General features: G+C 33.2%; 2 protein-coding genes across 2 annotated transcripts; one reads left to right on the top strand and one right to left on the bottom strand.

Moving 5' to 3' along the window:
- Positions 1-363: 363 nt before the first annotated feature.
- LOC111712570 (long-chain-fatty-acid--CoA ligase 4) lies at positions 364-14,702 on the top strand. Its single transcript, XM_023487222.1, has 18 exons — positions 364-477; positions 590-665; positions 1,053-1,133; positions 2,245-2,348; positions 2,539-2,706; positions 3,390-3,465; positions 3,702-3,847; positions 4,491-4,615; positions 5,859-5,957; positions 7,042-7,259; positions 7,408-7,622; positions 7,975-8,103; positions 8,802-8,872; positions 9,106-9,215; positions 10,679-10,830; positions 11,003-11,104; positions 12,025-12,106; positions 14,034-14,702. Exons 1-18 carry the CDS (start codon positions 371-373, stop codon positions 14,154-14,156), a joined length of 2,184 nt encoding a protein of 727 aa, XP_023342990.1. The 5' UTR covers positions 364-370; the 3' UTR covers positions 14,157-14,702.
- Positions 14,703-16,579: 1,877 nt separating this feature from the next.
- On the bottom strand, positions 16,580-24,577 carry LOC111712569 (uncharacterized). Its single transcript, XM_023487221.1, has 5 exons — positions 24,345-24,577; positions 23,110-23,202; positions 22,572-22,656; positions 19,230-19,301; positions 16,580-17,058 (listed from the first exon to the last, which is right to left on the bottom strand). The coding sequence occupies exons 1-5, from the start codon at positions 24,575-24,577 to the stop codon at positions 16,957-16,959; spliced, it is 585 nt and encodes a 194-aa protein (XP_023342989.1). The 3' UTR covers positions 16,580-16,956.
- Between the last annotated feature and the right edge of the window lie 380 nt (positions 24,578-24,957).

Below are 24,957 nucleotides of genomic sequence, written 5' to 3'. Positions count from 1 at the left end.
CGTAAAAATCTGCATATCTGTTCTATATATTCAAAACGTTATCCTTTACAAGTTACTTTTGTTACATGATGCAAAATTATGGCTCTTGCATAATATATTGGTCTGAGCGAAGAAAAAAAACGTTGGGAATTCATAGATCTAAAATACTGTTCTGATTGAGCCATATGTTGCATATTGAAAAAAAAATTAAGAACATTAAATTGTTAAATTTTCTCAGATATCTTTAATTAGAAAATCTCACACTTTTTGTGCACTTAACGCGCCGCCGGGTCAATCACACATTGTGTACACTAGACGGGCTGGTACGAGTAAAGACTAGACTGATAACTCCTTGGACTGGTTCGGATCATGTCATAATCGGGCTCTGATTATGTTTTACAGAAGTATGGCGGTGAGCTTGAGCCTCTTGTCCATAGTCCAGGCTATCATACGGATCTACGACTACTGTACAGGATGGTTGTACAGGATTCTTTACAGGTAGATAATAGGTATTTTTCAGCTTTGGAACTGCGAGGGGTCCACAACAATCTGACCAGTGAGCCACACATAAATTTGACTTGAGCTCATTAAAGAACCATTATTTGTTAAGACCGGAGAAAGTTCTGGAGGAGAGAATGAAGCAGCGAGCGGTTCAGGTCAAACCAATCCAGCCTGGAGACAACGAGGTTCAGTAGAATTAGTTATTTAATGTTATAGATTTTTTACTGACAATTGTTTTTAAAAGATTACTTTAACAATTTATAATAGTTCCTTAAAATCTAAACATAAGGATTAATAATTTAGTATCTAAGAATGGTGAATAGTTCAAGGCTTTTCTAGAAAGCAATTTTACAGCACAGACAAGCAAAAAATGACCACAATATTTCTTGCAAGATTGATCTAATGTAGTCACTCCAAGGTGAAACATTAATGACACACTTAATGTAATAAAAAATGGTTTTTTAACCTCATTCATTATCCCTTTCACAAATTGATTTTACATTTGAACATATCTCAAGATGTTATTTCTATTAATGGAAGTATTTTATTTGAAAACATTATATTTTGTTTAGGTAACCTACAAACCCCTTCCTATGGAGACTTCAAAACTTGTCAAGGAGTTTGAACTGGCTCAGTGCTCAACTATGGCTGAGGTAGAATATTATCTACAGTAGTCGTGGTATACATCAATAGAATAAGGACGACTTTCGAGTTCAAACTTCTGATTTTTACCAAGCTTTCAAACAGCATGGATTTGGATACACATTACACAATGCAAATAAAACACGAAGACGGCACTTATTTATTTATAACGGAAGGACTCATTTGTCCTTTAAGTGACCTTAGAAAAAACGAGCAGCCCGACCCGCCAGCATCCCCATTAGAACTTATCAACTTTGAATTTAATAAAGCTTTTTAGAAATCAAAAATTGAAAAAGTCGGCTTTATCTTATTTATATTAATTCTAACCACTGTATATATCTACTTATATGTTTATGTATGGTTAAATTTGACCAATTTTGAGAAGAAATTGTTTACATTTATTATTTTCTAAGTGCACAAATTTAAACAGAAAAGTCTGCGAAATAATATTTTTAAAGGAAAATGGCAGCTTGAAGAGTTAACAAGTTAACACCTAAAAGTATAGAAAATGATCTCTGCAAGCCTACAAAGATAAAACTTTATTTTTTTCTTAACTTCAATTTGTTGGTGTATTTTCTTTTTCGTCACCTTTCATTTTATATGAAAAAGATTTAATATTTGTTGTTTTTATTTTTCCAATCAACAAAATCCAAGGTTGCTCCTTCTAAATTTGATGTATTTTGTGAAAATTTTAGCTATCTAACCTTTTTGGACCAGGAGGCAGGTACCGTAGAAAACTGAGAGTTTCTAAAAGCCAAAAAATAGCTCGGTTTTAAGACCAAGATTTTTTAAAAAAATCTCAAAAAATGCCTGATTTAGAATAAAAATATTCAAATTGTATTCGTTTCCTTCAAAAAGGGTACTAAAAGTGTGATTTTCCCTTTACGCAAAGGGTTATAATTATTTACAACTACTTTAGAGGGAAGTTAAAAACATCTCTCGCTGCGCTCTGGATGTTTTGTAGGCAAAATTGGTCTTCAGAACCCTTGGTTTTTCTTAATTTATTTTATTGTCCCAAGGGACGTTAAGGTACTTAACCTTCCTCGGTAAAATTGGTCAAAAGGCGGTTCAAACTGCTAGCAAGAGATTACATTTCAAAATATGACCTGTGTTTGTTTACAGGTGTGGAGGTGGGCGGTGGACAGGTACAAGACCAACAACCTACTCGGCACAAGGGATGTGGTTGGGGAGGAGGATGAGGTTCAGAACAATGGACAAATATTCAGGTAAAGTTCACATTTATCTTCTATCTTTTTATGGATATTTTCACGAAGTTTGATTTAATTCGAAAAGAAATCTCGTCAAAAATGTTTGATAAACTATTTCCGAGATTTTCACGAAATTCTTACCCAAACAAAGCACCTTAGGAGAGTGGAGTTCTATCCTTTTTTTAAGTTTTGGATTGATTATTTTTAGAAAGCTTATACTGGGAGATTACCGATGGATGACCTATGAGGATGCTGATCAACTTGCTGATAATGTTGGACGAGGTCTCCGTGTACTAGGTCTAACCCCGAATAAACCAATTTGTATTTTTGCTGATACAAGAGCTGAATGGTTGGTTACTGCACAAGCTTGTTTTAGGTAATAAATTCTATTCAAAATCAATTCTTATTAAATTTTATGAACGAGACATTTTCATTGAGTATGTGGAGAAATCCAGTGAATTCTGTAGTTTCAAATTTAAAATTTGACTCATATAATGAGTATGCAAAAAAAGTCGAGTTGGATTTAGAATTTCCTGAGAAAAGGGTTTCCAGCGAAAAGTAAAAATTATTTCGCTTCATTTTTGCATTTCGTTCGCTCGAAAAAAATGCGAAAATTTTCGCTTTTTTCGCAAAATTTCGCTTCAATCTGTTTCGCGGAAAATTGCGAAATTTTCGCAAAATAGAAAATGCGAATACATGCCAAAATTTTGCGAGAAAAACTGATGCAAAAATTTTGCGTAAAAAATAATGCAAAAAATTTGGCGAAAAAGATAATGCAAAAATTACGCGAAAAAATAGTGCAAAAATTTCGCGAAAACATGCAAAAATTTCGCAAAAAGAAGGAAATTATGCAAAAAAAATACAGAATTTAAAAATAAAAAATGCAGTTTTTTTTGCTCTGAACACATCTGGATTATAAATTAGTTAAAAAATAGAGTGAATTAGCATTGATAAAGAAAATATTGCAATCTTAAAAGTTAATTTAGTACTTTCGAGGATGTTTAAAAGTAATTTATATTATTTGAACGACCCTAACATAACACATTATCTTTTTGTTAGACACTCATTGCCAGTTGTTACTCTGTACACTAATCTTGGTGATTCAGCTATAGAACATGGTCTTAACGAAACTGAGGTAAAAGCTACTGTTAAAAACATATTTACTAAATTATATGGAATTAAATAAAAGCTTCAAAGGAATTAAGTCTTTGCAACAAACTCTGATTTAATAATCTCTATATCTTAGCAACCCAACAGGGTTGACCTTTCATATTTAAAACTTAATTATGTTAAATTAAATAATTTTTTAAGTTTAAAATATGAAATGCTTACAAAGATATGGGGATTACAATATTTGAGTTTGTGACAAAGGCTCAACTCCTTTATCTTTGTAATGAATATGAACTGCTGCCTAAGTTTAAGAATATTTTGAAAGAGACTCCTAACATCAAGCAGATTGTATACTTTGATAATCCAATCAAAAGAACAGATACGGCTGGATTTAGACCAGATGTCAGGTAATTCAAATTTGATAATTTTAGCTACAGGGTGTCCCACGAAACATGAGAGTTGGTAAATAGTTTGATTGTCGTCTTCCATGCACTGTATTAGATATTAAAGGTTGTTTGCAGTTTATTTCGTTTAAAAAATCTTTTGATCAAGTATATTTTACTTTGAAGTTAATTTTACTATAATTTGACTCCTATAAAATATTTTTATTAATGTTTTTGGTATTAAACATCTTAACAAATTATGGAAGAAGACATTCTAAACTATTTACTAGCTGTCATGTTTCGTAGGACACCCTGTAGTTTCGAAAACGAGCTGAAGTTTACAAAATCTAACAAAAATTCCATTAATACAATACAAGTCCACAATTGGAAAGAACTATTGCTTGAAAAAAAATTTTTCTGAAAACTAACTCGTATGATTTGATGTTTGGATGTTTCGTGAAATAACTGAGGTTTTTGAAAATATGGGAAAAGCAAGGAAAAAATGTTAATATAGTGAAACCAATCGGAAAGAAACAATTAATATGCCAAGACTTACTAATCCTAATACCATAACTTGGGGATTTTATTAAAAATGAAAAGAATTTAAATTATATATTCTTGGTTTTTGGATTTTTCAAAACTCATTTTATCTCATTTTGTTTCTCAGGATTGTTAACTTTTGGGAAGTTGTAACAATGGGGAAAAAGTCGACAAACAACAATATTATTGATGTTGATGTTGAACCTGTTCTTCCAACACCAGACTCACCATGTATTATTATGTACACCTCAGGTACACTTTACCAGACTCACCCTGTTTTATTATGTTCACCTTAGGTACACAATACCAGACTCACCCTGTATTGTTATGTACAGCTTAGGTACACAATACCAGACTAACCCCATATTATTATGTACACCTTAGATATAATACACCAGACTCACCCTATATTGTTATGTACACCTCAGGTACACAATACCAGATTCACACTGTATGATTATGTTCCCCTCAGATACACTATTCCAGACTAACCCCGTAATATAATGTACACCTCAGGTACAATACACCAGACTCACCCAGTATTATTATCTCAGGTAAACTATACCAGACTAACCCGATATTATTATGTACACCTTAGATACAATACACCAGACTCACCTTGTATTGTATGTACACCTTAGGTACACAATACCAGACAAATCCCGTATTATTATGTTCCCCTCAGATACAATACACCAGCCTCACCCTGTATTATTTTGTACACCTCAGGTGGTACAAAACACCAGACTCATCCTGAATTATTATGTACTCCTCCGATATACTTTACCAGATTCACCCTGTATCATTTTGTACACCTCAGGTAGGACAAACCACTAGACTCATCCTGTATTATTATGTACACCACATGTACGCTATTCCAGACTAACCCCGTATTAAAATGCACACCTCAGGTACAATACACCAGACTCACCCTGTATTATTTTGTATACCTCAGGTGGTACAATACACCAGACTCACCCTGTATGTACACCTCCGATACAATATATTTTAAGCATTCTTACACAGGTATAGTCCCCCAACGGACATTTTTGTAGTTTTCATCCCTTAGAAACATGAGCATGTGGTCGATGTTATCAGTGCTTCAAAGAATTATCAAAGATATCAGAATAAATCAACATATAGTTTATCATAATATACAATATGCATCTTGTAAACATTATATTTGGGGGGAAATCTTTAATATACAAGTAAATTTGGACAAGTCAAAATTATAGAAATATTAGAGTGGCTTCAGATGGTAAAGTTGCATACGCTCTTAGAAATCTTGTGTTAAACCTTGCATAGAGTGACTGAAACACAATTGAATTTCTTAACAATAATTTTTTAAGTTCTACTTGGCGTCGTTCCTAGGGAACGATCTGTCTTTCACGGGAACGAATGAATCGGGACTGAACGAACGATTTAAAAAAAACGTTGAAACAAACCCAGCCCTTCTACCTTTTTCGACAAAATGTATATTTAATTTATATTTTAGGTTCTACTGGTACTCCAAAGGGTGTAGTTGTGACTCACAGGAATATTGTCAGCTGTGTCAGCTCATACTTGACTCATCTTAACACTATGGACTTTACAGGTACAATTGTAGCAAAAATTGTGTAAACATAACATTCTGTAAACTTGCAGTAAGTTGTAAATTATTAGTTATTTAATGTTGTAAACTTAGACATAATGACATTATTCATTGAAAATGCGTTTCCATACTTAACATGATTAGCTTAAATCATGCGACACACTTAAATTACGCTGTAAAGCATGTGTAAAGATAGTTTAACTGCGTTATATCTATTATATCTAATCTTATAAATACGTATATCAAACTTTAACTGTGCGATAAATACGTAATATGATGGTCTAAATCGTGTAATATATCTAACATCGTAGGAATTGTAACTACGTCAATTCCTGTGTAAGTTGTGACCTAGTAAGTGCTATGGAGTATCTTCGTATTGTTTACTGCTTGAGAGTAGACCTGAAGAATTGTATTCTGGTGGATCGTTCCCATTCATTTTGGATCGATATCTAGCTTATTGAAAGCTAGACTGGAACCCTGTTTTGATAAGCAGGTTGAATCGCCCCCAACATTTCGGATCGATATATAGCTTGCTAATAGCTAGGCTTGTGTCCCTGTGCGGCATTTAAAGTGGATCGTCCACATCATTTGGGATATACATATAGCTTCTTGCATAGCTAGACTTGTGTCCCTGTGTGGCATTTAGAGCACCAGATCCTCCCCATCATTTGTGATCAATATATAGCTTCTTGGATAGCTAGGCTTGTGTCTCTATGTGGCATTTAGAGCACTGAGCTAATAGCTTGTTGGATAGCTACGCTTGTGTCCCTGTTTGGCATTTATAGTTAGGTGGGTTGTGTCCTGGTTGACCCTGATAGCGGACGGATTGTGCCTGGATAGATACATTTCGAGAACTTGTTATAGTGTATGTGTTTACTACACAGTTTCAACCTAAATTAAAATTTTTTTTCTTATCTTGGGATAAAGTCAACCCCGAAAAAAAACATTATTAGATCTCAAATATGTAAACATTGGTTACCATAACATTTTTTGGTGTTTTAATTTGTTTAGGGTTCCAATGAAGAAAAGTAAATTTTTGTTAGTTTCTTAAGAACAAAATTACAAAATGATAATCACAAAATTTCAGACGAAGACCGCTACATTGGATACCTTCCCTTGGCTCACATCTTGGAGCTGATTGCTGAAAACATGATGGTTGTGTTTGGTGTTGCTATAGGATACAGTAGTCCCAACACTCTAACTGATAAATCAACCATGATCAAGAAGGGGGCTAAAGGAGACACCACTGTGCTCAAACCAACATTTATGGCCTGCGTTCCTCTCATCCTAGATAGAATTTATAAGGTATAAATAAATAAACTTAATCATAGTATAGTAGCCATGTCAGTAGCCAATAGTAAATTTGAGAAAGTTTACTCTGCATAGCACTGCACTGGTGAGAATGCATACACTCTCCATTGAAACATTTGGTAAAGTTATTTTCCTTTCGTAGGGTATCCATGAGAATGTTCGAAAGAAGGGAGATTTTACTGAGAAACTGTTTGATTTCTGTGTTCGATACAAGATGGCCGCTGCGGAGCGTGGCGAGATAACACCTGTGATGGATAGGTTGATATTCCGTGCAGTTCGGAACCTTATTGGAGGACGAGTCAGGGTTATTCTCACTGGAGGAGCCCCTCTCAGCCCAGAATCTCATGATTATATCAGGTAAAATCATAACCTTTGAACTTAAAGTAAAAGTGCAATACAGTTCTAGAACCGTAAAATAATTAATTATTGCCATAATTCGATTTCATTATTTTTTAATTGTTACAAATATTGGCATGCTTGTATTTTCATTTTAATGACTTTTAAAACAGGCCATGGTCGACTACAAAAGTAGCATTTATTTAAATAAAAAAAAAACATGTTAGTGTTAAAAACAGTGTCTTAATCTAAAAGTTATCCTAATTCTAAAATGTTACTGTTCACTAGACCCTAACTTATGCATTGAAAATTAATTTTAATGCCTCCACTCAAATTAAATTTCCAATTATTTATTAGTATTTCTCTCTGGTAGGACTTGTATGGGTTGTCCAGTTCTTCAAGGGTACGGATTAACTGAAACATGTGCTTGTGCTACTCTGATGCCCCTGGGAGACCATAGTACCGGCCGGGTCGGTCCACCAGTCACAGGGGTCAATATCAGGTAAATAAACAAAACAACCAATCGTGGTTAGACGGGTTCTCATCTGACAAATTTTAAAGAAGGCTTTATATTTTCTAGAAATTATAATAAAAGGAACAGTACAGTGAACTCTTACCTAATTTTCTTGACCTTTTAATCTTTACAAAACCTGATCGTATTATTGGTGTAAAAGCTTGAAAGGTCTACGACATCAGGTTGCAAAGATAAAAATACTAGAAAATTATAGTTTGAGGCAAGTAATCATGGTTCCTTAGTATACAAATAAGTGAAATTATGTGTGTGTACATTGTACAAGAAAAAAATTCTTAAAAATTATATTATAACTTAAAAATAATAAACTTATAAGTAAATAAGCCTTGTTATTTAATATTTTTAAGTTTTAATATATTTTATTCAGTTATTTCTTCTTTTTGCAATTTTGTATGTTAATGAAAGTCGATCATGTATGAACTATTATAATTAACTATTTTTTCTTCACATTTTTTGCTTTTTCATCATTAAAGTAGTTTCTAAAAAAGGATGCACCTTTTTAAAATTCAGCAAGTTGATACTAGAAAATCTGCCCAAATAAACTTTAATAAAGGGAAAAAGTCCATATTTCCATCACTGGGGTTTCTCTAGCAGAAAAGTGACGTTTTAAAAGAGTAAAAATATTCCTTTATGAATGATTATTTAACTTTATAATTTATTTGATGCAGGTTAGAGAACTGGGAGGAGGGTAACTACAGGGTAACCGATAAACCTAGACCCAGAGGAGAAATATTAATAGGTAAACTTTTAACTTAAATGATCACCAACGTTTTTTTCCTAAGTACAAATTCATAAGTCTAAAGAAACTACACTTTAAACTCCATTATCACTCACTTGTAAATTCCTTTGCAAAGCACTCAATATTAACACTTTTGTATGTATTTGTTTAGATCCATCTCCTAATTTATTGAATATACACAAAGTTTGGTGTATTTTATGCGATGAAAACTATTTTTATTTTTAATTTGGTAGGAGGAGGAAGCATAACGACTGGTTACTACAAAAACCCAGAGAAGACTGCTGAAGACTACTTTACTGACAACTCAGGTCGTCGTTGGTTCAAGAGCGGAGATATTGGACAGGTAATATCCCAGTTCTATCCCAGTTCTTTCCCAGTTCTCTCCCAGTTCTATTCCAGTTCAACCCTATTTAGTGCTATCCTAGTTTAATCCTAGTTAGTTCTATCCTAGTTCAATCCTAGTTAGTTCTATCCTAGTTCAATCATAGTTAGTTCTATTCTAGTTTAACCCTAGTAAGTTCTTTCTATCCTAGTTCCACCGTAGTTAGTTCTATCCTAGTTTAACCCTGATTTGTGCTTTCCTAGTTTAATCCTAGTTTGTTCTATCCTAGTTCAACTCTAGTTAGTTCTATCCTAGTTTAACCCTAGTTAGTTCTATCCTAGTTTTATCCCAGTTCTATCCCAGTTCTATCCAAGTTCTATCCTAGTTCCACCCTATTTAGTTCTATCCTAGTTCCACCCTTTTTAGTTTTCTATCCTAGTTCAACCCTAGCTAGTTCTATCCTAGTTCAACCCTAGTTAGTTCTATCCTAGTTCTATCCCAATTCTATCCCAGTTCTATCCCAGTTCCACCTTTTTAGTTCTATCCTAGTTCCACCCTATTTAGTTCTATCCTAGTTCAACCCTAGTTAGTTCTATCCTAGTTCAACCCTAGTTAGTTCTTTCCTAGTTCAACCCTAGTTAGTTCTATCCTAGTTCTATCCCAGTTCTATCCTAGTTCCACCCTAGTTAGTTCTATCCTAGTTCAACCCTAGTTAGTTCTATCCTAGTTTAACCCTAATTAGTTCTATCCAAGTTCAACCCTAGTTAGTTCTATCCTAGTTCCACCCTAGTTAGTTCTATCCTAGTTTAACTCTAGTTAGTTCTATCCTAGTTCAACCCTAGTTAGTTGTATCCAAGTTCAACCCTAGTTAGTTCTATCCTAGATTAACTCTAGTTAGTTCTATCCTAGTTCAATTCTAGTTAGTTCTATCCTAGTTCCGCCCTAGTTAGTTCTATCCTAGTTCAACTCTAGTTAGTTCTATCCTAGTTCAACCCTAGTTAGTTCTATCATAGTTTAACCCTAGTTAGTTATATCCTAGTTCAACCCTAGTTAGTTCTATCCTAGTTCAACCCTAGTTAGTTATATCCATGTTCAACCCTAGTTAGTTCTATCCTAGTTTAACCCTAGTTAGTTCTATCCTAGTTTAACCCTAGATAGTTCTATCCTAGTTCAACCCTAGTTAGTTCTATCCTAGTTCAACCCTAGTTAGTTCTATCCTAATTCAACCCTAGTTAGTTCTATCCTAGTTCAACCCTAGTTAGTTCTATCCTAATTCAACCGTAGTTAGTTATATCCTAATTCAACCCTAGTTAGTTCTATCCTAGTTCAACCCTAGTTAGTTCTATCCTAGTTCAACCCTAATTAGTTCTATCCTAGTTCAACCCTAGTTAGTTCTATCCTAGTTCTATCCTAGATTTGACCACACCCTAGCCTAGAACGAATTGTCTCCTTCCCTAGATTTAACCCTTTAAACCCTGGTTTAGATGGAACCGGATGGAACCCTGAAGATTATAGACCGGAAAAAGGATCTGGTGAAACTACAGTTCGGAGAATATGTATCCTTGGGTAAAGTTGAATCTGTCCTGAAGACAAGTTCTATTGTAGAAAATGTCTGTGTTTACGGAGACTCAAAAAGGTAAAAAAAAAAAAATGAAAAAATGATTTAAAGAAATATATCTTTACACTTTTCCTGGTGGAGAAACGACGATATCTTCCAGATACTTGATCTGAAAGAAGTTTAAAGGGCATGCCCCTATTTTTTAACTGCAACAACAATCTCTTCAAACCATAAAAAAACTATTGTTTAGGAGCTACGTAGTAGCCCTGGTTTGCCCTGACCGTAGTGCTCTAACCAGGCTGGCCGGCAAGCTAGGAAAGAGTGGCGCAGTGGAAGATCTAGTCAATGACAGGTAAACTGATGATATTGTAAATACAATAGCTATATATAGATAGATCTAGATTAGTTCCTATCAGGTCACAACCTCACATGACCTTAGAAAAGGTTTATTGCCAGTCGATATATTCATGAATGTGTGATCAAAACCCAAGGATTAAAACCAGAAAGATGGATCCTGTAAGCTTAGTCATCTATATATTTACTAAACGTCAAAACGGCTGAGGCAATCGTTATAGTAACCCACGTGACCCTGAAAAATGTTGAAAAATGTTGATAAAATTTTTTTTTGGAAATCCAACAATGTTAATTGAATAATCCATGGAAATTAACATTCCTTTATAAAAAGCTGGTTTTTTGGTATGCAACAATTTTCATTTAATCCCGCCCCTTTTAAAAATAATAATAAATAATAAAAATAATTTGTTATTTTTTACAAAGGAATGTCCTCTCAGACAAATTAGAATCAATGGAAATTTAAACCCTCGAAGGATTCAATGATAAACCTGAGGGCGCAGCCCAAGGGTTTATCATTAAATCATTGAATGTATCATTTAATGCAAGGAGAATTGAATAGAAGGAGGGGGCGATAGGGTTTCCGTACACTTTGTTGTGACGTTTTTAGACTTCTGAAGAACTAGTTTTTGCGTAACAACAATAACAAAGGCAGCCGATCTAATGTAAACAAACATGAGTTAGTATACGGTGAATCTTCATCTAACGCCAGAAATGCCAGATGTTTGTTTATCATTTGTGTTATTGTTTACAATCTTTATTATTGTTGTTACGCAAAAACTAGTTCTTCAGCAGTCCAAAAACGTCATAGCAAAGTGTACGGAAACTCTATTGCCCCCTCCTTCTATTCAATTCTCCTTGATTTAATGTATCATTGAATGATACAATTCAAGCTAAAATTAATACCAGTAATGTTTGCAGGGATGTAGTAGGAGCTGTACTGAGGGAACTGATGAATCAGGGGAAACTAATGAAACTTCAGAAGTTTGAAATTCCTGGCGCTGTAAGTATTTATATTTATATGATTGTCTACACAAACCACAGAAGATGGGACTTAAATGACGTAATTTCTAGTAGCCGTCCATCACTGCAAACCAAGATGTGCAATTGCTATCACGCAAAAATCGAGAGTTTTTATCAACTACTTGTTTTTAACTCGAGCTATAAACAAGCACGTTGCATTTTTTAAATGTATATACCTAGGGCTATAAAAAATATAATTGAGTTGGTAAGTTATAACCAAGGTCAAGGTGTTGCGACACTTGAAAATCGTGGCTGTCTAAAAATTTGATGACTAACTTTTAGAATTTTATATATTTCCTTAAACTCTACTCTAATAATGTCGCTTGTTAGCTTTGATATTCCCTCTTTTGTTAGTGGAGCAGAAATCCGCCTTTCACTAAATAGAAAAGCAACAGTTAAATAATTTTTAATTAGAAAGTAGTTATAACCTTCTTGTTTATACTTTAATGACCTAAACCTACAGTCCCTTTAATGACCTAAAACCTACAGTCCCTTTAATGACCTAAAACCTACAGTCCCTTTAATGACCTAAAACCTACAGTCCCTTTAATGACCTAAACCTACGGTCCCTTTAATGACCTAAACCTACAGTCCCTTTAATGACCTAAACCTACAGTCCCTTTAATGACCTAAACCTACAGTCCCTTTATTGACCTAAAACCTACAGTCCCTTTAATGATTACCTAAAACCTACAGTCCCTTTAATGATTACCTAAAACCTACAGTCCCTTTAAAGACCTAAACCTAAAGTCCCTTCAATGGTCTAAAACCTACAGTCCCTTTAATGATTACCTAAAACCTACAGTCCCTTTAATGATTACCTAAAACCTACAGTCCCTTTAAAGACCTAAACCTACAGTCCCTTTAATGACCTAAAACCTACAGTCCCTTTAATGACTACCTAAACCTACAGTCCCTTTAATGACCTAAATCCTACAGTCCCTTTAATGATTACCTAAAACCTACAGTCCCTTTAATGACCTAAACCTACAGTCCCTTTAAAGACTACCTAAACCTACAGTCCCTTTAATGACTACCTAAACCTACAGTCCCTTTAATGACTCCCTTTAATGACTACCTAAACCTACAGTCCCTTTAATGACTACCTAAACCTACAGTCCCTTTAATGACCTAAAACTTATGAGATCTGACTTTGTTGGTCCAAATTGATGAATTTTAAATCTTACTCTACATGAAAATCTAAAATGATTAATTATTGATAAAAACCGCCCTTATGCTTGGCATGCAATGGTTTCTTGGAATCTAAAACAACTTTTGGCTTATTTTCTTTCAGCCTTATTTACTATACGTGTTTAACAGGGAATAGGAATAGGCAATATGGCGCTGGTCTGGCATGAGAAAGCCAGTCGCACTGCTTTGCAGACGAGTTCGGTATTACACATGCACACTTTTTTGGTACAGACACACAACATGACTACAGTCAGGGAAATTGCAGAACAATGTCGTCAATTATGATTAAGCTTGAATAACTACTAGTCTATTGTAAATTTTAAACAAATTATATTCTTTACATGAAAATTTGGCAAATAGTGTTTGTTGACTTAAATGTATAAATAATATAATATATGTATATTAAACTTATTTTTAAGTAAACAATTAACAATAAACAAATATACTCTCCTAGACTGTACAAATACCAAGATACTTATGTACTGTATAAACCTACAGTACACGCCTTCGGTTCGGTATTCCTTACACACACTCTTTTGGTACAGACCCACACACATGACGTTTAACCTATCAGTTTTTTTGGCTTTCAAATGGCGCTTCCAAGAATGTTTGCGTATCAAACATTTGTGGCATTTCCTGTTCATTGGAGCGCATCGAGAGTAACCAACCTTATTATAAACCCTTGCTTTACATTTTTTCCATTTTTTATTGTTAAGGTCTACCTGTGCCTGGAGCAGTGGACCCCTGACAGCGGGCTGGTCACCGCAGCATTCAAACTTAAACGGAAACCATTGCAAGAGTTCTATCAAGGACAGATAGATAGGATGTACGGGGCTTAAACTACTTGCTGTACAATAGAATACCTGCTGTACACCTAAACAATGGTAGCTTAGAATTCAGCTGTACAGATGTACATTTTAAATTATAGCTTAAATTATCCGCTGTACAGATGTACAATTGTTTTCTAAATTATCGCTTAAAATGCAAGTTGTACAGATGTAGTATAGCAGTTAAGAATATTTGCAGTACAGTTGTACAGTTTCAGCTTAAAATATCAGTTTTTTATCAGCTGTACATAAGTACTTATCAAGATTACCTGCTCTGCAACTGTTAAATTATGGCTTAGAATATCAGCTGTACAACGGTAGCTTAGAATTTCAGCTGTTATACGTCTGTGCAATTTCGCAAATTCAAATCAAGTTGAAGTCCTGCTAAATAAATCTTAATCTTGCAATAAGTAAAATGTACTTGAAATATTTTATGTAAAACTTAACATTAATTTAATTAACAAACTAGCAATTATGATTGGTCAATTCTTTGTATCTATGATTAAAAATTGTCAAATTATGCTCTTTTCTTAGAAATAAATCTTTAATCGAATTTTATATCGATTCACTTATTAAGAATCTAAGATATTATCAGGTATTTCAGTCTCATCAAAACTATTGCAGCTCTTATTTGCAAATACCATATAAGTTCTCAAAGTAAAATTATTCTCTACTTGTAAAATGTCTTCTCAATTTATGAAATATATTGTCCCGTTTTATCAATTATCCTTTATGTGAAATGTTTAATCTATGAAATGTCTTGTCTCTGAAATGTCCTGTCCATGAAATATCCTGTCCATGAAATTGTCTTGTCCATGAAATGTCATGTCCATGAAATGTCCTGTCCATGAAATGTCCTGTCCATGAAATGTCCTGTCCATGAAATGTCCTGTCCATGAAATGTCTTGTCTCTGAAATGTCATGTCCATGAAATGTCCTGTCCATGAAATGTCCTGTCCATGAAATGTCTTGTCTCTGAAATGTCCTGTCCATTAAATGTCCTGTCCATGAAATCTCCATTGAAATTTCATTCAGAGGAATTTAAAGTGGGACCCATATGTATAACTATGGAGGAGAAAGACGACTTTTGGACTCACGTTAGAAATCGAATAGTTCATTGCACATTTTCGCATTGTTTATCTTAAACGCATGATCTCGTTATCCAATGTGAGTACTTTTAAAATACAGGATCTAAGGCTTGATCCCTCAATTGAAGTTGTCCCTGCAGAGTATGACGATCACTGGAGATCGAAGAGAAATAAATTAATTCGAAGATCTGCATAAGATAGAAAGAATTGAAATCATCGCTTTATCTCGGAGATTCACAAAACTTAAGTTCAAACTTCAGATTTGTTAAAAAGTAAAACTGTTTACAACAAACAAATGTAACGATATCAAACATTTTATTCATTTTATTTTTTTATTTTATTAAACACATTTCATTAATATATATACATGGCACTTTCTTTCCTTAATTTGACTTTTAACATTTTAAATTTCATGGAGAAAAAACTTGATTTTTTTGTTATTTAGAAGGTCCACAAAATGAAAGTGCTTAATAGCAACATTGTTAAAAGTATTGTTGGGGTAAATTGTCTAGAAATTTGAATTTATGAAAAGTTAGCATTTTAACTAATTCAACATGTATCTATCTACATATTATGCAATTACAAAACATATGTACAAACAAACTGGTATATTATTCCTATTTATGTACAAAACAAACACATTTTTGTCAATTGGACTTATATGAATACAATAAGGAAATGTCAATGTTAAGAGCAATTAAAATGTTAAATCGAACAGCTTTGGTGGTGTTTAAATATAAAAATTAGGACTTCTTTAAGTAAATTTTTATTCAAATGTCACAAATAGCATGGATTTATATTTTATTGAAGCGTATCAGATGACCAAACAATTATAAATTTAAATTTTAACAAGGCTGAGTCATTATATTAAATTGACTTATAACACAATCACAGTAATCATATTTAACATATATTTTATATGAGTTGTAAGCTGGATTTCCGCCATTTATCTTGGTGAATTTGTTTATCAAAATCACTATGGCAGATTTTATTTCAATATTTTAAGGGCGGAACTATATCTCTTTGGCGGATCAAAATCCAACCGGTGGATCTTAATCTTCCCTGGCGGATCTAAATCCCCCTGGCGGATTTAGATCCCCCATGTGGATATAAATCTCCCTGAGCTGAAAACTTTAGAATGGTGGATATCAGGATTAAGGAGAGTTTCTAAATATCCAGAGCTGAAAACTTTAGAATGAAATATCCAGATATCCGATCGGTTAACTTTTCTGGAGTTTAAATTCATGTGGAGAACAAGCAATATTTAAACTGGATATTAAGAAACTCTCCTTAATCCTGATATCCACCATTCTAAAGTTTTCAGCTCAGTTTAAATATTGCTTGTTCTCCACATGAATTTAAACTCCAGAAAAGTTAACCGATCGGATATCTGGATATTTCATTCTAAAGTTTTCAGCTCTGGTGAATTTAAATCCTCTCTGCCAAATCTAACTCCCCCTGGTGGATTTTAATCCCCCTATATGGATCTAAATCCTCCTGGTGGATCTAAATCCTCCCCGGAGGATCTAAATCCTTCCTGGCAGATCAAAATCCTCCTTGGCGGATCTAAATCCTTCCTGGTGGATCTAAATCCTCCCTGGCGGATCTAAATTATCTCTGGCGGATCCAAATCCTCCATGGCGGATCTAAGTCCCACTGGCGGATCTAGATCCCCCTGGCAAATTTAAATCCTCCCTGCAAAATCTAAATCCCCTAGCGGATTTTTAGAAAAGTTCGTTAGGTCTGCTACTCCCAAACTCATCGTCTGATACATCTCCCTCTAGTTCTGTATAGTTCATCTTCGGCGCTAGCTTGTTAATATCAACCTACAACAAAATATTATCTTAATTCCTTTTTTGAAAAATAACATATTTTTTAGGTATCAAGGTACAAACTTAAACCTGATTCTGAACCTTTAATTTATATTTTAAATTCTTGAGATTTTCAAAAAATGAGAATGTCAAGACGACAGCTGAAACTCTTTCAATACTTCGATTCCAATTGGCTTTTACAGTCTTTTTGCGACTTTTTTGTAGATTGTAAAACGAAGGAACCAAGCTTAAACTTAAAGGAAAAAGACAGCATAACATTCCGTACAGTCGTCTCTGCAGTCTCATAGTTTGTGGAAAACCTTGTATAAAGGATTAAACAAAGACGACTTGCAGTCCACTTTATACTGGTTTTCCTAATTGCGCGATTTTAACAGTCATGCAGAGAAAATACGCAATATTGGATATCCTTATAAAACCCTGCATCAACAAATAAGATTAGTCTTCAAAAACATATTTTCAAAAAACATATAAAAACAGAAAACAAATTTATTTATCAGTATTTTAGTAATTAAATACCTTGTATTAAGAATGTTAACAACAATTTTTATAATTAGAAAAATGCAAAAATAACAAGAAAACGTCAATGACAATAGACTGAATAAATTAAAAAACATATTTTTAGATCAAAAATTGCTCTTTTGTTAAAGACTGCAAAGGCACAAAATTTTAGAAGGCAATGTTTAAATAGGATAAAAATTTTCTTTGAAATATTAATACTTTGCCTTTTTAAAGACGTTTTCCCAAAAACCAATAGATGGGGAGATCGAGGGGGGGGGTTATATATAGATGATATATGCATATACATATATAAATATATATATATATATGATATATGCATATACATATAAAATTCTAAAAAATTTACAGTATCGAACAGACATTTTGTAAAATATACCAAAATAATTAATAAAGCCAAGAAAATCAACAAAAGTTTAATCGATGCCTTTAAAAGTAGTAAACTTAATATTGACTATTACCAAGATTACATCCCACAAACTCTAAAGGAATTAAGTCTTTGTCACCAAATCAAATTTTCATTTGCTTGAAGCCCTCAGAAGAGAACGGACCTCTCTCACAGCAGTCCCGGCTTTACAGTTAGGGGGAGTTGCTGCATTTAGTTGCACACATGTCTTATCATACAGGGGAGTAGTCTGTCGAATGTAATATAGAATAAAACAAGACTCCATCTTCATCCTGGTGCAGCTGAAAGAAGGAATTTTACCCCTGATGGGTATACAAGCCATGCACAACGATATCGTTTTTTTTTACTCGACAAGCTGTGAGGACTGGACTACTGTAGAAGATTCCTCTTAATTGGGTTTAAGGGCTTACATCTCCCCATTTTGCATAGGGGGTTTCCTTAAAATTCCACTTAAATTGGAAAGACTATAACAGGAAGGGAAACAGCAAGCAATCCCTTATATCCTTCCTCCTACAGACCTCCTTATCTCTCTCCCACTTGCTATGTCAAAAGAACTATTTGGAGTGCATTAAATTGCAGAAACAAGAAATAAGAAGCAAGAAGCAAGAAAAAAAATGAACTGGAAAAATTGGAAGGGATATCTCTTGACATTAGAGATGGGGGCTTGGAAGACATCCCTCCAGGAGATGGTGAGACGCTCACTCCCCCCCCCCCCTCCCCGCCCCCAAGAAAGCATGAGGATGATGTTTTGCTTTGTCAAATGTAACCCATGAATAAGCAATTGAATACAAAGTTCCCAAAAAAGAAAGCAATATCCTCTCAGCTCGTTCAATTCAATGCAAAGTTAAAAAAAAAACAAGATCCTTTGAAGATAATTCTTACTTGTAGAGTGTCTTACTACAAGGAAGTTAAAAAAAATCCTTTTTTTCAGAAATTTGATTGAAAGATGTACAAACAAGCAATATAGAAATCTCAAAATATTTTCATCAGATATCAAATAGATATTTAAAATATTGTAAAACTTAATTAAAATAAATTATTAAAGTTAAAATTGAATTGACAAAATAATTTACTTTAAAATCCCTGGATATCTTTGCAAACTGTGGTGTGAGATTTTTACTTTTCAAACTATGACAATTTAAACAGGCAAAGTTCAAAATTCAAAGTTTGAAATATGAAAGGTCGACTGAAGGTTGAAAAAAATATGAGTTTTGTAAGAAAAAGAAATAATTTAAACTTTTACCTTTGAACTGTACTTATGCTTTAGGTTCTGTCCAAGATACGAAGTTTTATCAGCAACCTGTCTCCACCCATCCTGATAATAATAATAATAATAATAATAATGATAGCAAAAATAATAATGATAATAATAATCATTATTATAAAAATGATAACTAGATGAAGTGCCCGGCGTTGCCCATGACATTTTAATAACAATTTGAAAAAAATTGGAAGAAAAAAATGTTAAGCCTCTGTCAACCCCGGGGTATCTATGAGTTTCTGCAAAAAATATACATTAGGAAAGATAATTATCAAATAGATAATAATAATATTAATAATAAAAATAATAATAATAATTATAATAATAATGTCAATGTACTTAAGTATAATACAAAAATGTACACACTCACTCATCATCAACAAATTTACAACATATTTGATATTTTAAGCTTTGTTTTGAAAAGCTATTAAGAGATTACTGTGAAGGTTAAAATGAATCAAAACATACTCTTGATATTATTTACTATTCTATACAATACAGGAGCTAAATTTTAAACCATTATCAGGTCTAGAACAGACACATAACGTTAGGTTTTGCTATATTGACAAAAAAATGAATTTTAGTTGATTATAAACTTGTTTTTAAAAGTGATAAAAAATCCCAATTTCTTGTAAATTATTTGTTTTTTACTGTAGTTTAAACTTTCTGTCTAATTAGGAGTTTTCCCATTTTTTTCTTAGATTTCAAAAATTGTATAAAAACGTTCATCCATAAAATGTTTTGTAATGGCCCTGCTAGGGTTTTAGGAAAACCTTTGTGGTGGCATAAAATACAATCAAACGATTCTTTCTGGAATGTTTATTGTCGGATACCTTTAGCATTTGTTTTTAGAATGTAAATAAAGAAAGAAATGGAAAAATGAGGAAAATACTAAAATTGAGGTTTCATGAAAATTTTTTGGTTTGTATAAATTGCTCCGGGGTGTCCCAACAAACTTTTATTAAAACTGAAAAAAAAACTATATTTGATTATTGGACTAGTGACTAAATAAATGTTTAACCCTAAACAGGCTGGGGGGGTGTTTGGCGCCCCCCCCCCTATGGTTTTTTGTTCTAGCACTCTCATTTTTGACACTATCCCCGAGAAAATATTTGACTTTAAATGAATAGTAATTTAAAGGATTTTTTTTTATTTATAGTGTTGGGTACAGGGCGGGGAAAATGTCTGGTCTGGGGGAAATAATCTAAAAAAGCCCATAACTTTTTTGTGACTAAAGCTACAGTTCTAAAAACTATATTTTTAAAAAAGCCCTTGAAAAACGAATGTAGAAACATGTGTCACACTTTTAAATATTTGTTTAAAACAAAAATATTTTTTTCTCACTTGTTTGACCCTTTCTTGGCATTTTTTTCAACCCTCCCTAACACCCAAACTATTAAAGCTTTCGGTCTATTTTTTTTCTATGGCTTAAAATATTGGGCCATGAACATGCATTTCGACCCTATACATATTCTTCAAGGCCTTTTTCTAGGGGGGGGGGCGCAAAACGCATGGATTAAGATCGCCCAGCATTTATAGGGTTAATATGTGGCCTTTAGTGGGTCGTCTTCCATGATTCATGAAACCAAACCAAATCATTTTCTGTAATATACACGTTTCATAGTTATATTTCTACTTTAACAATTCAATATATATGTACAGTACGTTTTTGCTTCTATTGATACAGGCGCATAAACTTTTTACATAGAAGGATAATCTAAATGTTAAATAAGGGAAAGAAGTTGGTTAACACAGATACAGTTCTCGGCCGACAACATTTTTTTTAATAGGAATTTATTTGGTCATTTTAAACCCTGATGCTATTTAGAATACATGTGGAATTGTTACTAAATCCAACACTAAGGATATCAAATATCCTAATATAAGATACGAACTGTACAGAAATTTTAAAAATTGAATTAACCTTTTGTTCAAGTTGTAAATGGAAAATGTCTGTTTTTTATTTAATTTAGGATAGAGTATCATCTCGTCTAATTCCAGAAAATGTGGCGCTTGATTTTAACAGTTAGGGCCGCAACCTAAATTGCCTTGTAAGCACTTAGGACTAGAGACGAATAAAATTTTTTAAGTCCAAAAAATATCAAGTGAAATTTTCAAAAATTTCCGGAAATTTTAGCTACTGAACCAGACATAAAAATTATTAATCTTATTTTATTGACAACTTCCACACTTCTACACTTCACCACAGTTCCAGAGTTCCACACTTCCACACTTCCACACTTCCACACTTCCACACTTCTTCAACACTTCAACACTTCAACACTTCAACACTTCAACACTTCAACACTACAACACTTCAACACTTCAACACTTCAAAACTGAAAAACTTCAAAACTCCTAAACTCCTTATAACTCCATAATAAATGTAAAAACATTTAAAAATATAATTTTTTATTATTTCAGTCAAAAAATGTCTGCTATTACAAATATCAAAGGATTCCTTTGTGCATTTGAATCTTTCATATCGCTCTTGAATGTCCTTGGTTTGTTGTGGTTGGGTGTCTTGGTATGTATGTATTGATATATCAATATTGAAGAGAAACTAAATGGTCACATTAATATAGGTTTCGTTACAACCCGAATACTGGATTAGTACATGAATATTTAAAAATATGTCAGCACTGCATTAACTGGTTTTAGGGCTCGGCCCGGATTAGACAAGATGATACTCTATCTCACTCGATCTTACTTTAGTTTATAACATACAAACGTTTTTGGAGAAAAGTTACAATTTTTAATTCCGTAAGATGTGCTTTGCCCATAATTCAAATTGTAAAAATTTCTTTGAATTAGATTTTAAAGTCACAAACTCTAATTATCTATAGTCTATAACCCAATGTCGTTGATCAAACTGTTAATTCTAGTAGATCAAATTATCTATGTTTTAAATATCAAACTTCCATCTTGAGGTTGCAAAAATAAAGGAATTAGAAAAGTTTAGTTACAATTGGAGTAGTAAATATATGGTTTATGCAAGTAATTAGTGCATGATGTAAAAATGTCTGTAAATATATAGATGTAAATATATAATTGTAAAAATATAGATGTAAATATATAGAGGTAAATAAATAGATGTAAAAATATAGACGCAAATATATAGATGTAAATATATAGATGTAAATATATAGATGTAAATAGGTGGATTATTCTTTAGTTTCACCATTTAGATAAGGAACCAATTTTCTGCCCCCCCCCCCCATCCCCTATACCCCTTTTCATACAAAAATAATATTTAACTAAAACGACATCTAGTCTCTGATATATCCCCTTCCCCAAAACCGCATGTTATCCCTATATTTTTACCTTTGTAATCTGTTCGAGATTCTGCAGAGATTTTGAGCTTTTAATACCTCTACCCACACCAGATATTGATCTGGCACCACCAGCCCTAAATAGTAAGACTTTTTTTATTCGTTCGTTTTGTTTTTTCGTTTACATTTATTTCTTTTGTTTCTTTCATTTTCTAATTCCTTTTGTTTTTGTCAGTCATTCCGTTATTTCCGATTCTTTTGTTTCTTTTCTTTGCTTTGTTCCTTTTATTTCTTTCGTTTCTTTCGTTTATATCGTTTCTATCGTTTCTTTCGTTTCCTTCGTTGCCTTTGTTTCCTTCGTTTCTTTCGTACCTTTCTTACCTTTCGTTTCTTTCTTTTCTGTCATTTCGTTCTTTCCTTTGTTTCCTTCGTTTCTCTCGTTTCTTTTGTTTCTTTTGTTTCTTTTGTTTCTTTTGTTTCTTTTGTGTATTTTGTGTATTTTGTGTATTTTGTGTATTTTGTGTATTTTGTGTATTTTTCCTTTTGGATTTCTTTCTCTTTTCTTTTTTTCTCTCTTTCTCTACTATTACCTTTGATCCTTGTCTGACCCAGTGGGAGATGTGGATATATCAGATCTAGTAACTTTATTAGGTAAATATTTTGTAGTGTCTGATAACTTTAGTCTAATGCAAGGAAAGTTAATTGCGGTCGTGTATACTCTGCGTACACATTAAAACCAGTTCTCTTTGGGCGGAATTTGTAAACAAGATTAGATACATCAGTGTTCGTTTAGTATCCGAGGAGGTTAAAAGCATTTGATAATTTTGATAATTTTGATAATTCACATAATAGTTTCCTATGACCAGAATATTTCATTGATTATTTTATGTGAAAGATGGATCCCATGTCAGGCTTAGACATCCGTCTTGTGTTTACATTACAACCCAGAGACAGTACACTGCAGTACAAAAGATGTGTGCACTTCTGAAATAACTTTCCTTGCAATACATCCTTGAGTCTAGCTATCTAACGTTTTCTTATTACACAGTTGTATTTTAGTGTATCAGATTCTGTTTTATTGTAGTTTTTTTCTCAATTATTAAAGTTATATCATCTTTATTCATTGTTTCATTCTTTTATCCATTCTTTCTACATCCGTCTGTATTCTTCAATAAATTCATTATCTATTTATTATTAATTTATCTTCTCATTTTCCTCTTTATGGAATTAGATTCGTTTATAAACGTGTACTAATTCCTCTATAATTTCACCAATACTTGCCTCTCAGATAACTAACCCCACTCTCCCAATCTTACCCAGCCCCCCCCCCTTACCATCAACCTTACTTACTATATATTCCTACTCCTAGTGTTGGGACATTTCAAAGAAAGTCATTTCATTAATTGACAGAACATTTCATAGATAGGGCATTTCACAGAAGAAATTTCATATACGAGGAAATTCATGCCCTGTTATTTCGGGGGTCTCTCTGATTTTATGACACCTTCCTTATTAACCAAAAACCTAAACTTGTCCCTGAAAAAAAGTGTTTTATCTGTCTATGAAAAATCTGCACGGTCTATGAAATTTCCTATCTTATTTCCTAATTTATTTTTCTATGAAGTGTTTTATCCATGCATTGACCTGTCTATGAAAAGGCCTGTCTTTGAAATGTCCTATCTATGTAATGTCCTATCTATGTAATGTCCTATCTATGTAATGTCCTATCTATGTAATGTCCTATCTATGTAATGTCCTATCTATGTAATGTCCTATCTATGTAATGTCCTATCTATGTAATGTCTGTGAATTGTCCATCAATTACCTGTATTTCCCACTGAGTTGGTTCTTTATATCGTAAAGCCTGCGGCTGCTAAGTTTTCTAAACTCAGATATTTTCTCTTTCGTTGTCATCTGAATTTTTGGCGATCTAGTTTGAATCGTCAGTGATGGACGATTTAATCCTCCATTAGAATCGACATCCTTCTCATAGTCCTGCAGTTCATTCCACTTTGCTCCAACACTCTCGTCCCTATAGGTCGTCACTGGTCGTCGCATTCTGGACGATTTGTTAACTGACACTTTCACAGCTTAGCAGCACTTCCGCTTTAATAACAAGGACAAGGTCACTTATCTAATTTAAATAAAATTAAGTAAATGTAAGATTGAAGAGAGATTACAGGAGCAATTATGATGTTATCTCTTTGCGGCCATTCTTTGAATCTGAAAAAAAAATATTTTTAATGTGATTTAGTCAAAGTGATATTTGGCCACATGTGTAACATTTGAGACCTCCTCCCGCTCCACTAGCAATATACAATGAATTTTTATATCCATTAATTTCTATTTCCTTAAAAAAATATATATTCATATTTTGCAAGTTAGCACTGGTGCATTTCTTTATTAGATCATAAATTCTCCTGATATGATTATATCTC

Source organism: Eurytemora carolleeae, unplaced genomic scaffold (genome assembly GCF_000591075.1).
Source record: "Eurytemora carolleeae unplaced genomic scaffold, Eaff_2.0 scaffold1136, whole genome shotgun sequence".
Lineage (NCBI taxonomy): Eukaryota > Metazoa > Arthropoda > Copepoda > Calanoida > Temoridae > Eurytemora > Eurytemora carolleeae.
The sequence above is the reverse complement of the archived record's forward strand: the minus strand, read 5'-3'. Positions and strand labels throughout refer to the sequence as shown.

Bases quoted from the DNA above. Each gene is read 5' to 3' on its own strand.
- LOC111712569 (XM_023487221.1), bottom strand. From the start codon at position 24,577: ATGCGACGACCAGTGACGACCTATAGGGACGAGAGTGTTGGAGCAAAG. The intron at 22,657-23,109 runs GTAATAGTAGAG...CTTACTATTTAG, and splicing joins GGGTCAGACAAGGATCAAAG to GGCTGGTGGTGCCAGATCAA. The intron at 19,302-22,571 runs GTAAAAATATAG...TATTATTATCAG, and splicing joins ATCTCGAACAGATTACAAAG to GATGGGTGGAGACAGGTTGC.
- LOC111712570 (XM_023487222.1), top strand. From the start codon at position 371: ATGTTTTACAGAAGTATGGCGGTGAGCTTGAGCCTCTTGTCCATAGTC. The intron at 8,873-9,105 runs GTAAACTTTTAA...TTAATTTGGTAG, and splicing joins CAGAGGAGAAATATTAATAG to GAGGAGGAAGCATAACGACT. The intron at 10,831-11,002 runs GTAAAAAAAAAA...ACTATTGTTTAG, and splicing joins GTTTACGGAGACTCAAAAAG to GAGCTACGTAGTAGCCCTGG.